The sequence below is a fragment of the Solenopsis invicta genome, chromosome 4 (genome assembly GCF_016802725.1).
Source record: "Solenopsis invicta isolate M01_SB chromosome 4, UNIL_Sinv_3.0, whole genome shotgun sequence".
In the NCBI taxonomy this organism is placed as follows: Eukaryota; Metazoa; Arthropoda; class Insecta; order Hymenoptera; family Formicidae; genus Solenopsis; species Solenopsis invicta.
Genome location: NC_052667.1, coordinates 2,829,573 through 2,842,058, shown reverse-complemented (window position 1 = coordinate 2,842,058; position 12,486 = coordinate 2,829,573). Strand labels below are relative to the sequence as shown.

The window sequence follows — 12,486 nt, the reverse complement described above, 5'->3', positions numbered from 1 at the left end:
AATTAACGACGCCGATATACGTACGTGCCCGTAATAACGGCCCGCCGGTGGTTTACGTTTTATCGAGGCGACGCGGCGCCTTGAAAAACATCTTCATGGCCGCCGAGCATTCTTGACCTAAAGACACTTTACATTGGTTCTTCTTTATGTTACTCATTGAATTCACGTCAAAAGTTACGACTTCCTGTTGCTGCGACGGTCGCGCGACAGGTATATAAAAAAACTATATTCCCAATACGTTTTCTAAGTTTATATATAGACTTGTAGCAAGATTAAAGATCGCGCCACGTGAATTATAATAGGTAATTATCGAATAACTCGGACCTCGTAACTATTTATTAGGTGCGCAAACGGATTTTTTTAATTAAGAGAATGGGAACCGAAAAGTTGTATGATAAAATTGAAGGCGATTTTATTTCAAAAAGAGGAAAATGAAAAATGCTCCGTCATACAGATACAACGCAAATATAAAACTTTAATTTCTGGGTAAAAATTAATGTTATTTATGTGAATAATATTATTTTGTGTATAATATATTTTTCTAACGTCTCTTCTCTATTAGAAATTCAATCTGTAGAGAAGTGTCTCGAAAGCTAGACTAGAAAATAGTAAATTGCTTTCTTAGCAATCACGAAATTGCGGAAAAACTACAAAAAATTCTTATATTTTTTATAAATCTTGTATTACGTACAAATTCTTCACATTTTAAATACGGTAGTAAATAACAACTAAACGGAGAATTCCGTGTGTTTATTCCTTTCTCCGTAATAAATTCGTAAATTTCGCCTTCAATTTAATCACATAAATCTCCTGTCTCTCCTAATTAGAATATTTAGAAAATAATATGACCCAATTATTTGATGCACATTCATATAACAGTCATTCGTATACAGAGGTGCATGGCAGAAACGCTCCCGACCTCGGCGCCGCGGCGTTTCAAGAGTCGCGAAGTACAGCGACAAGAACACGGCGCGCGTTACTCGGGTAGACCGAGGTGGTCCCTAAAAAATTCAAGACGCTCGCGGGCATTCATTCTCGGCGTCGAATCCGCTCCGTTCTCTCGCGAGCGTATCCTCGTTACTTTATTTCCGCTATTTCTCGCGCGGCATCCGTCGATGAAACTGCTACGATTCCTGAATCCGTCCGTCCGCCCGCCCGCCCGCCTGCCCGCCCGTACGTCCGTCGATCCGTCCACCCACGATGCCCGCGCGTCGAGTGTGGGCAGTTTCCTGTACGTTGATCACGTATTCCTTTTTTTTTCAGCCTACACACGTCCGCGGGCGCGCTCGCGCGAGCCTCCATGTTGGCAAAAGCGAGGCGTTCCGAGAGCGAGAGACTTGGAGAGAGAGAAAAAGAGAGAGGCAACACCGTCGCACGCGTGTCTGCGTGAATTTAATCCGCTAACCCTTCTCGCCCCTTCATCCTCTCGTCCTTCTCCCCCTTACGACTCCGGTCTCTCTTCGTGATACTTCGATTCTACCTACCTCTTTCCCTCCCCCACCCTTTTCGCGCCGTGAAAACGCTGTGTCTCTGTGTGCACGTGAGGAAGTGGCGAGGATAGGAGGGAACGAGGGGAAGGGAGATCGTGCGTGCGTGTCTCGCGTGTGCGTGCGATAGAACTGACGTCACGGGGCCACGTGATTGGACGAGCGTGGTGGGGGGAGCCCATTCATAACCCGAGCAAGGACAGGCTTAAGGCCGTTTCGGACGGTGTGTTACCTCGAGCCGAAGATGACAGGAAGTTTTTGCTCGCTTGTGCGCGCGCTCTCTCTTTCTCTCTCCTTTTCTCTCTCTCTCTTTTTTTCTCTCTTTTTGCACGGCCATCGCAAAAAAATACTTTTGAACGGACAAATGCCGGCCTCGAGGGCCCGGAATGGGGAAATGTATGCTCGCGGACTTCGGCGGAGTCGTCTCCGCGCTACTACGGTCATTGTAGCGTAGCTGGAGCTTGTTGTGAATGATATCTCGACTCCCGAGATAACGGGACATTTTTGCCATTCTCTCTCGCCGGGATCTGCTCTTATGTAAATATACAAGTCTGCCTCGGCGCGATTACACGGGGACGAGACAGCCGCGATTACCGCGCGGACCAGCGCGCCGGACGACCGTGGCTTCCTCGTAAATAATGCACGCGATCCGTTTGGTACCTGCGTGCGCGTGGCTATCAAATGCGATAGCAGTCTAGCTACTACGATACACAGAAAAAAAAGAGCGTTTTTCTTTCGAGAATAGACTTTTCGAAACGTATAAATATTGAAATGAGATTACGTAGCGCGTTGAATAGACATAACGATGCTTACATAAAAAAATATTGTATAATTTCAGCAAGAGAAACATTCAATAATAACTCTCATGAATCGAGAGAAAAAAAAATCTCGGACAGAAAATAATATTTTCAAGAATTAGAATTTTTTAATTCTGTACACACATTATTTTTCAACACCTACACACATTGAGTTACGACATTTACGAATTAATTTTCATTACTTTTACAAGTGTAAAAAAAATTCTTCAAAGACTCTCATGTATATTTTAATATATCTCTAGAAAGTATTTATCTGGTTGTTCATTAAAAAAGAATTGTATATAAATGTTATAACTAATTACAAGGCTTTTAGTTCTTCAAAGAAAAGAAATTGAAGAATCGTGTACAAAATTAGTATTATTATCAAAACAATCATATTGTATTCTTTAAATGACTATTATAGTATTGAGATAAAAATATAATACTTTGCTGAAATTTATGATTATCAAATTCTTTAACAAAAATTTAATTATATATAAACAATTTTTATCATTATTTCATACACGTTTAAGCAAAAAATTATATTCTTACTTGTACATGAAGCAATGGTTGATAAAATATACTAGCTTTAATTTGATACTAAATCTTTTTTTCGTGTACTTATGGATTAATACATATCAGATTTCGATATATCGATTACTATTTCAACAAAAACTTATTGAAAAAGATTTAAGTGTCTAATAGTCGTACAATAGATAACACGCTATCTTATAGAATGGTACCCCACGGATGCGTGCTTTAAATATTAGTCGAGACGTACGAGTTGGGAAATTTTTAGAAAGTCTCAAATTATAGAATACGGCACACGAAACTTTCGTCGATGCGCAGCGTGCAAGACACCCTGTAGAAGGCTGTGAGGCGTGCCCACGGTTGGACAGCGCGGCTGATAGCACGATGGATCACGGGTACAAGCACCGTGTGCGACCAATGAGCCGTATCCTGCTAAACTGTTAAGAAGGAAGTGGTTCGTTGCTGCTGCTGTTGCCGCTGTTCTCTCTCCATCTGTCTATCTATCTAGCTACCGATCTATCTGTCCGTCTCTTTGCTCCTAATCCTATCTACGCACACTCGCCAATACACCTATTTCCATTTTATTTATTTATACATCCGCGAGTCTCGATTCTTTTCGAGGTTTGACATCATTTCCGCGCGGTCATTCTTGCAACGAATATAAATCGAGAGAAATAAACATATTTCCAAATAAGAACAAATTTGTTTCAATGATATAAACGAGATTTGTAAGTTGTTTTTATAATTATAAAAGTAGCACTTATATTTGTATATACAGATAAGTTAATAAATATATCTATCAATTTCAATTGTTGATAAGTAATCAAGGTATATCACGTGACAATGATAAGTGACAACTTTATATTGAGACTAAATATTTTGTAACAAAAGTCGCAATATCAGTAGACGATATTTAAGTTATCGTATAAGACAACTTTTAAATAGCGTCTACCGATACTGCGAATTTCGTTACTAAATATTTACTTTAAAAATCTCATCAGTTTAAATACTAAAGTATTATAGTGATATAAATATTTGTATTTTTATCAGTATCTTCATTTTAAGTATGAGACAATAATTATATGAAGTATTATATGTATGTGGAATGACAGAGTAAAAAATTATCGGAAACCATATTACTCAACGTAAGCGATTATATGATGCAATAATATTGATTACCACGAATAACGATTACCACATTCATTTTTTTTATATATATACTTAGATACATATATAAAACTTGTATCTCCAAAAATATCAAAATTATAGTGTCAATTGAACGATTGAACTATCTAATAGATAATAATCGCGCGATCAGTGTCCGTGTGTATTTGATCGTCAGCAATCGAGAGTAAAAAATAGAACCGTTATACGTAATAGGCTTGTACTTGATACTGTAATATATATAAATGTGTATAAAGGATTAAAATAAAAGCCTGATCTGTAAATAGCTACTTACCGGTATCTTGCTGCTTTTAAGGAAGTCCAATAACGCTTCAAGGGCTCCCAAGGTCGATGCCTGGACGTAAACTCCTCGTTCAGCTAATCGTATATTTCCCAAAGCACTAGATAATTCCTTTGCTATTTCCTCCTTCATAAGATCCACCTCATCTGGTTTTTGCGCAACTTGTAGATTTAATCCTATATACAAATATCACAATTCACATTATCTATTTCATTCTTAAAGATGTATATAAAAAGATATATAAAAAGATATATATGTGTGTGTGTGTGTGTGTGTGTGTGTGTGTGTGTGTGTGTGTATTACAAAGCAAAAGAATCTTATTAACAAAAGTAGATTACGTACCAGCAATGGCTTTTTCTAAATCTTTAGCAGCAATTTTCACTCCTTGAGCAGCCTTAACTTCTCGATGTTCGATGTATGCATTCTGAAATAAAAAAATGTATGTGACATGATAAATATTAGATTTCAAAATTAAATATTCAAGAATTGAGATGTTGCGTAGTTTCATGCAGAAAGAGGTTGTGATAAAAATTTTCCTGACTCTTTTAATTTAAAATTCTGCATGTAGCTAACACACGTCATATGAAATATTATTGCAGATGTTCATAAAAAAAGAAAACCAAATTTTTAAAATAGACTAAGACCCATCCATGGTTGCAGAACCAATGTGTGTGTGTGTGTGTGTGTTAACTGATTGTAAAGAATATAAGAATAATAATTGTAATGGCGTTTCATGATTTTCAGACTATAAAATGTAACACTGAAAGATTACCTTAACTCGTAATTCCTTTAACGGTTGCGGCATAAGAAGCGAGCGAATTTGTGTTACAATAGGCCCGTCCGTACCAGCGATGATGACTGTATCACCTTCTCTTAACAACCCATTGACTAGAATACAGTCTATCGTAGTACCAAGTCCAGGCAATGCTTTGACTTCCAATACAGTAGCCTGAAGTTCTTCACTGTACATCAATCTTTTAGCGAGAGGACCCTGACAGGCATCAACTATTAATGCCAACAGGTTGCCCATACCTTCGCCTGTGTGTGATACAATAAAATATATGTAAAAAAAATTCACTAAAAATCGTGAGTTTAAGAGAATTATCGCTTATAATGGTTTAAATTACAGCTAAAGCATCCAAAGATCTTATTGTTTAACTTAAGTTAAATTTATATTTGCGAATTATTGCGCAAAAATAATGGCGTCAATATTTTCATTTACCAATTCTAATTTTAAATTGTATTTTTAATATCGACATTTCTTTTTATTTAAAAAAAATTCAGACATTTCCAAATCCTATCTTCAAATGTACATTTATGTATCGTTTTACCTGTTATAGCACTGGTAGGAACTAACGATACGTATTCCCTAGGATCTGGATTCTCATAATACACTGCCGCATTCAAACCTTGCTCCGCAAACTGTACAATAATATCTTTCGATCGCCTCTCAAATTCTCGCTGAGTGTTAGGTTCTTGATTTTTTACTATATCTTGAACATCTTTACGATTCATAGTTTGCCAATCGTACAATCTGAAAAAATTGAATTTTGACTTTATAATTTTGTGATTTAATTTAACGCGTGTAGAATTCAAATTATTTAACTGCAAATATATTGGAGCTTTCAGTTACTTAATGCGAAATTACCTGTCAATTTTATTGAGAGCAACAACAAAAGGACACTTTTTTGCTTTCAATAAATTGATACTTTCTATAGTTTGCGGTTCCAATCCATGCATAATATCTACAACTAAAATTGCTATATCACAAAGAGAAGACCCTCTGCTCCTGAGATTACTAAACGATTCGTGACCAGGTGTATCTATGATCAAGAGACCAGGAATTTTAAATTTCTTGTCAGCAAACTAAAAACAAAAAAAAATGATACTTGTAATATAATTTCAATATAATCTGAATTCCATTGTTAAAAAATTCAGGTCTCACGTAAACACTTACGCCTTTTACATGCTTTGTTGAATCTTGGATAGCTTCAATTGGTACGTTAGTAGCACCAATTTGTTGAGTTATACCACCAGCTTCCCCGTCTTGCACATTCGTCCTTCTCAATTTATCCAGAATCTTCGTTTTGCCAGTATCGACGTGTCCCAAAACACAGACAACGGCAGCCCTCAAATTATCTAAAGATTTCTTCTTCTCGGCCTCTATGCGGCGAGTCTGAATTCGTTCCCTTGCACGTTCCTTTTTACGTGCAGCATCTGGTATTTTATCTTCTACTTCACTGTCTTCATCGCTCTCATCCTCAGACTCAGATTCACTTGCGCTTTCGCTCTCTGTATCGCTTTCGGATGATTCCTTCTTTTCTTCAACCGAGGCCGAGACTTTTTCAACGGATTTTTCCACTTTCTCAGGTGTTTTCAGAATATCATCCGATTTATCTGAAATTAATCAAGATTTCATTATTTTAATATATCAGTATATTGAGACTTTAGAAAAATTGAGTAACTCTAGAATGACACATAAAGCAATACCTTCTTCTTGTTCATCATCAGTGGTATCGACATCCCATGAATCCTTCACATCATCTTCCTCCTTCTTCTCCTTTATTTCACTTGCCGGTTCATCTACAATTTCGACTTGAACTTGAGCCGCAGATGTTTCGTCATCTTCTATCTTCTCTTCCTCCTTCTTTTCAACACTAAGTTGTTGCTTCATTTTATTTGGCCTAATTCGTGTTCCTAAAATAATTTCAATAATTAATATGACTCCTTAATAAATTGCTCTACAAATATTCTGCAAAAAAAATGTGTAATACCTGGTCGAGGTTTTTTCTCTCCTGCTTCTGGCAAGTCAAATCCTTGAGCTTTAAGTGCTTCAATCATCGCTTGTGCCCTAGCCCTATCTTGTTTTTGTTTCGTTGTTAAGAATTTTCCTTCTGCTTTCAATCGTTCTTTTCGTTGTTTTTCTTTCAATTTCTTTTTCTCTTTGCGCTCTTGCTCAAGTCGCAATTGCTCTAGTCTTGCTTGCTCTCGTAATTCTTCTTGTCTCATCCTTTCTTCTTGTTCACGTTTCAATCTTTCTTCTTCCTCTTTTAATTTTTTCAAAGCTTCTTGCATAGCTGCAATAGTTTTCTTTCCAGGCCCTTTACCTATTAAAAAATTTTAGAAAACCAATGTTGTCACGTTAGAAAAACAATTATTAAAAGAATATGTAATAAGTAATGTATTAATTATTAAACATATTAATAACTAAAATTACCCTTCTCTTTAGTCTCTTCCTTTCCTTTCTTTTTTTTCTTCTTTGTGCCATCTTCTGGTTCAGCAGTATCGCCATCGGCTTCTACGCTATCTTGTTTTTTCACTGATACTTTATCATTTTTCTTTTCTTCAGAATCTGCAGTTTCCTCTTCTTTCTTATTACTTTCCTTTGAAAATTCCTAAAATAATAAGAATTAAAAAATATATCTCATTTTTTTTACAAACCACATGTAAATTTTACATAAAAAATTAATTTACATAGTGAATAAGTTGTGCGATTTAACCATCTTACTTACCGCTTTTTTCTGAGCTAATTTCTTTTGTTTCTCCCTCTCTTTCTTCTCTTTCTTCTTTTGTGCCGCCGTTTTTACAGTACCAACTTCAATATCCATGTCAGTATTACTTATTTCTGCTTGATTTATTTCTGCTGCCTTTATTTCTGCTGGATTTATTTCTGCTGGATTTATTTCTTCTTTATTTATTTCTGTTTCTACCATATTATTGTCTGTGGTTTCATCTTTGATATCGTTCTTCTCAGCCTTTTCCTTCTTTTTATCCTTCTTCCCTTTTTTCTTCTTATCTTCATTGTCAATCTTTTGCTCATCGGATTCTGTTTTACTTTCAACCTTGTTGTTTGTAGTTGATTTTTCTCCAGAATATTCCAACGCCAGTTCTGCCAGTACTTGTTCAATATCCTCATCGCTGTCATTTCGCTTTCTCCTACCTATCGATGTAAATATTGCACATAATAAATAAAAAGAAAACAGAAATAAAGAACAGTTTATGTTTTCTTTATTTAACATATTCAATTGTTCCTTATTCTCTATTTTCCATTTCTTATTCTATTTTGTAGTTTTATTTCTTGTATCCAGTCCTGTTATGACTAGCAGAATATTACAAGGTTAAATTTATATTTAAATCGTACATACATAATGTATAATCAATTACAATCTCAAGAAATTACTTAATTTAATTCATTCTTGTGGCAGAGAAGCGATTTATTCAATGTAAAATTTATACATGTATTTGAAAGAGAAAAAATAAAGATGAGACATTTTAACGTAAGTATAGAATATCAATAATGCATTATTTAAAAAATTCAAATTGGAATAACTCTCATCATTAACAAATCTATCAATAGAGTTTAAAATTTGCTAAATAGTATTCAGTATAAACTTAACGATACAAAAAGCATTGACAAAAGCAGTAAATTTAAAAAGCTTTCAAATATCAACAAGCAATAGTTAGACAATATATTGTTAAAACCTACAGCTATCCTAATAATTGAAAAATAAGTCATGACAATAAGCACAATTCGATTAAAAAATCCTGAACTTTCACCTACATGGACAACTTTCACTTTCACTATACTCAATCGATTAAAACAACTCGTAACACTAGAAATCGCAGGCAGCTTAACAAACTTCTCCAAGGCCTTTCTGTAACGTTATCTAACGTCAGACATTATTAGAACGACGGAATATAGTACCACTGCCAGATTTGTTACGACGGACCTCGCGAAAAAAGTAGGATGTCCGTAGCATTGCGTAGGTGCAAGTGAGCGAAAAGTATCGAATGTCACAATCACTATATGCGGCAACGAAAAGACGACGGAGATGACGGAATAAGGACGACGTGCAAAGGCGTGCTGCGGACTGCCAGATTGAGGTTAGGTCGGAGCAGACGACATTTGCCACATCGAAACGAAGCTCCGGCACACGCGTGCATATGTTAGAGCGACACGCGTTAATTCGACGATCGCGGACACTCGCGAGACGATGGCCATCGTCGCGCACTAGCTTACCTTTCTTGCCCTTCTTCGGCTGCGACTCCTGCATCGTGGCTCGCTGCTGCGCTCGACCACTGTTCCGTTCAGCTCTCTCCCCGACTCCGCCACGCGTTTCTCCGACAGGCTGCCGCGGCGATCGGATCGGCCGGCGGTGGTGCGTGCGTTGATCTTCGGACGAGGAACAGCGTGCTCGCGTGCCGTCGACGAAAAGTCATGCAGACCCGGAAATTGTCTCGTGCGGAATCACGACGAGCGTGCTCACAACCCGGTCTCGAAAGCAGGATGATACACAGCACACAGCTGGTGTGGCAAACAGCCTACGATCGTACACGTGTTGGTGGTAGTGACGGCCGTAGCGTAACGGCCGCTTCGCAGAGGACACGGCGGTCGCGACGGATCACGTGATGCGCTCGGCCAATCGGCTTGCGTGACTCATCGCGCTTGCTTGGCGAATCGCGCCGTTGATTGACCACTGCATAAATGGCGCCTCTCGCATTTCTCACTAGAGAAAAGTCCGAGAGGAGCGGCCGCGACTTTCCTGCGATTTTACTCTAGGGCGCCTCTATGTCCATAAAGCGTGGATATTGAACTGTAACGTAATCAATATGTATAAAACACGTAAAATGTTGAAAGTTTTATCATCACAATTCTTCGGTACGCGATGTAGCCCGCGGACTGCCCGGGAGAAGTGGCGAAAGCCGTTTGAACGAATGCTTGCGTAAACACGACAAACAGAGAACGGAACAATTTGTTTTCGTTCAAGAATTTTCTTATATGATCGCGCGACGATCAAGTAGCAGTAGTAACACTTCACTCGATACATTCGCGGTACTCCACAGCACGAATGAGAAGCGAATACGCGCGCGGAAAAGCGCTCGAAGCGACACAAGTCAATGACTCGGTGCGTCATACACGAGTGCAATCACACATTCCATGCATAACATTGCGCGACTTATCTATCAAAGCGATTGTTTACTATCACATTGGCTCTCTAAACATCGTATTTGTACACAATTGAAACGATCAGACTCGGAGCGTGGAGAAGGACAACCGGCGCGGCGGCAGAGCGAAGCAGAGCGAAGATCAACATGGGTGGCGCTACAGCGCAGCGGCAACGACAACAGCACGGACTTGACGGCCGAACGTTGCCGAGCGACGACGGAAATGGTCGAGCGACAGAATGGCGTAATGGCGCGACGATTAACGTACACGTGTGTCTCAGCTAAGATCAACGATAGTTCTTCTAGATTTAAATGGCTTCAAATGCGTGATCAAAGATCCGTTAGCTGACGATGTACACGTGAGCTTCAGATAAAGATGTTACATGTTATATTTTAAATATTATTAAAAATATAAAAATTTTATAGATTGTTCCATTATTACGTTTCAGTATTTGTGTAAAATTTAAACATAATTTTCTTATTCATTTAAAAATTATTTAATTTTTTGTTTAATCTGGATGTTCATAAATCGCGTTTTGTAATACTTATTTACAAATTTGATGAGAAAGTAGTATTAAGAATTATATTAATATTTTTACATATATTAATAAGACTTTGTAATAAATATTTGTGCAAAAATTTATTTAAAATTAACTATTTGGGCTGAAAAAATTTTATAAAATTTTACACAAATATAAGAAATGCTACAAAAAAATGCTAGAATTGGAACACTTGTTAATTTTAATAATTAAATACATATTTTTAAGAAAAAATAAATATTTCTACAAAAAAAAACTAATAATTTCTATTATTAATAAATAACACTTATTTACAGAAATTTTTTTTGCCAGAGTAAGTTAACTACTTAAAAACGTGTAGAACATTGTAGTTTGACGTAGTTTCACCGAAAAATTCACAAAAATCACAGAAACGACGCACTACAAAAATACAAAAATTTAAAATTTAAAAAAGTATTTTAATTCTAGCATTTTTTATATAGATTTTTGTATCATTCTTTAAATTTGTAGAATTTTGTAGAATTTCTTCTGTCAAGGTGCTTAAAAGTTATTCATTTAAAATTGCAGCAAAATATCATTATTTTTGCTACAAAAACTATCGTAAATCAAATTTTTCATTATCTTTCTTTGCTGGTTTTGGGATCAAAATTCAAACACACAGCAAATTTTTTTATTGTTTATTAGAAAAAAAAAGAAAATGAATCTAAAAAGTCTTCAATTTTTAAATTTTAATAACTTTTAGCTCATATTGTATATATTCACAATACCTTTTCTTATGCTTATTTTAATTTACTTTAATATTTGTAATTAGAGATTCTCTAATAAGTTAAATCAGCATTACCAATTATATAAACAGCACATCTTATCCGAAAAACGTCCTGGGCATATTATGACATTCCTTAAACATTCCTTGAAGGTCTGTGCTGTTTTCTGGGTATCTGCTGTCTGGGCATTTTTTAGCATAAATCGATAATAACGCAATATTTAATTTTTAACTAATAATGTTATATAATGTGTGTGTGTGTGTGTATGTATATATGTATATAATTATAAAAACATTTTTTTGAAATTATTTTTATAGCATCATCAATAGTTTGGCATACAGAGTAGCGAAATTCTGCAACATTTAATGACAATTCGGTATCGTTACATTATCGTTGCATAGTTTTTATCATGCATTATATCTACGCAATGGCACTGTAGCGATATTAATATTATTGCTAAGAGTTACAAAATCCTGCTACTGATGCATACCCGACTTTAGTTTGTACATGTTCTTGACCCAATAGACCTATTCTGATAACTCTTAAAGATAGTTTTGTTAAAAGTTACAAAATAAGCTTACTGGATGTATATTTTAACTAATTTTTGTTTATATTAAAGGAATTTTATAAAATATTAAAAAAAAATTTAGATGATAATTGTGAAATGCGAGGAACGTCGTTATTTGAATATTATAAATAATATTCAAAAATGTTTTTTGTAGTCTTGAATTTTTCAAGACTACTTTATAATAATAAAAACGTTGTTTTGTTTAATATAAATACAATAAACATTCTTTATGTCTTTATATTTATTCATACATATTAAAAAACGTTGTTTTTTAGGTCACTGAATAACTCAATTTTTTAAACAAATGATATACATGAACTATTTTTTTTGTAATTCAGAATGTCAACGATAAAGGATGAAAATATTATAAATTTTTATATGAAAATGTATATTTCTCTGGTTTTGTCATA

At 35.8% G+C, this 12,486-nt stretch overlaps 1 protein-coding gene across 1 annotated transcript in view; it reads right to left on the bottom strand.

The window, feature by feature from the left end:
- Window positions 1-9,683, bottom strand: part of LOC105195674 (eukaryotic translation initiation factor 5B) — a 42,876-nt gene extending 33,193 nt beyond the window's left edge. Inside the window, exons 1-11 of the mRNA XM_011161185.3 lie at window positions 9,301-9,683; window positions 7,793-8,220; window positions 7,498-7,675; window positions 7,055-7,387; window positions 6,771-6,977; window positions 6,238-6,677; window positions 5,929-6,146; window positions 5,612-5,814; window positions 5,053-5,318; window positions 4,623-4,704; window positions 4,275-4,456 (exon numbers count right to left, since the gene is read on the bottom strand). Coding sequence (XP_011159487.1) covers window positions 4,275-4,456; window positions 4,623-4,704; window positions 5,053-5,318; window positions 5,612-5,814; window positions 5,929-6,146; window positions 6,238-6,677; window positions 6,771-6,977; window positions 7,055-7,387; window positions 7,498-7,675; window positions 7,793-8,220; window positions 9,301-9,334 — 2,571 coding nt within the window. The 5' untranslated portion in view covers window positions 9,335-9,683. The remainder of the gene's footprint in view (window positions 1-4,274; window positions 4,457-4,622; window positions 4,705-5,052; window positions 5,319-5,611; window positions 5,815-5,928; window positions 6,147-6,237; window positions 6,678-6,770; window positions 6,978-7,054; window positions 7,388-7,497; window positions 7,676-7,792; window positions 8,221-9,300) is intronic.
- Window positions 9,684-12,486: the final 2,803 nt, after the last annotated feature.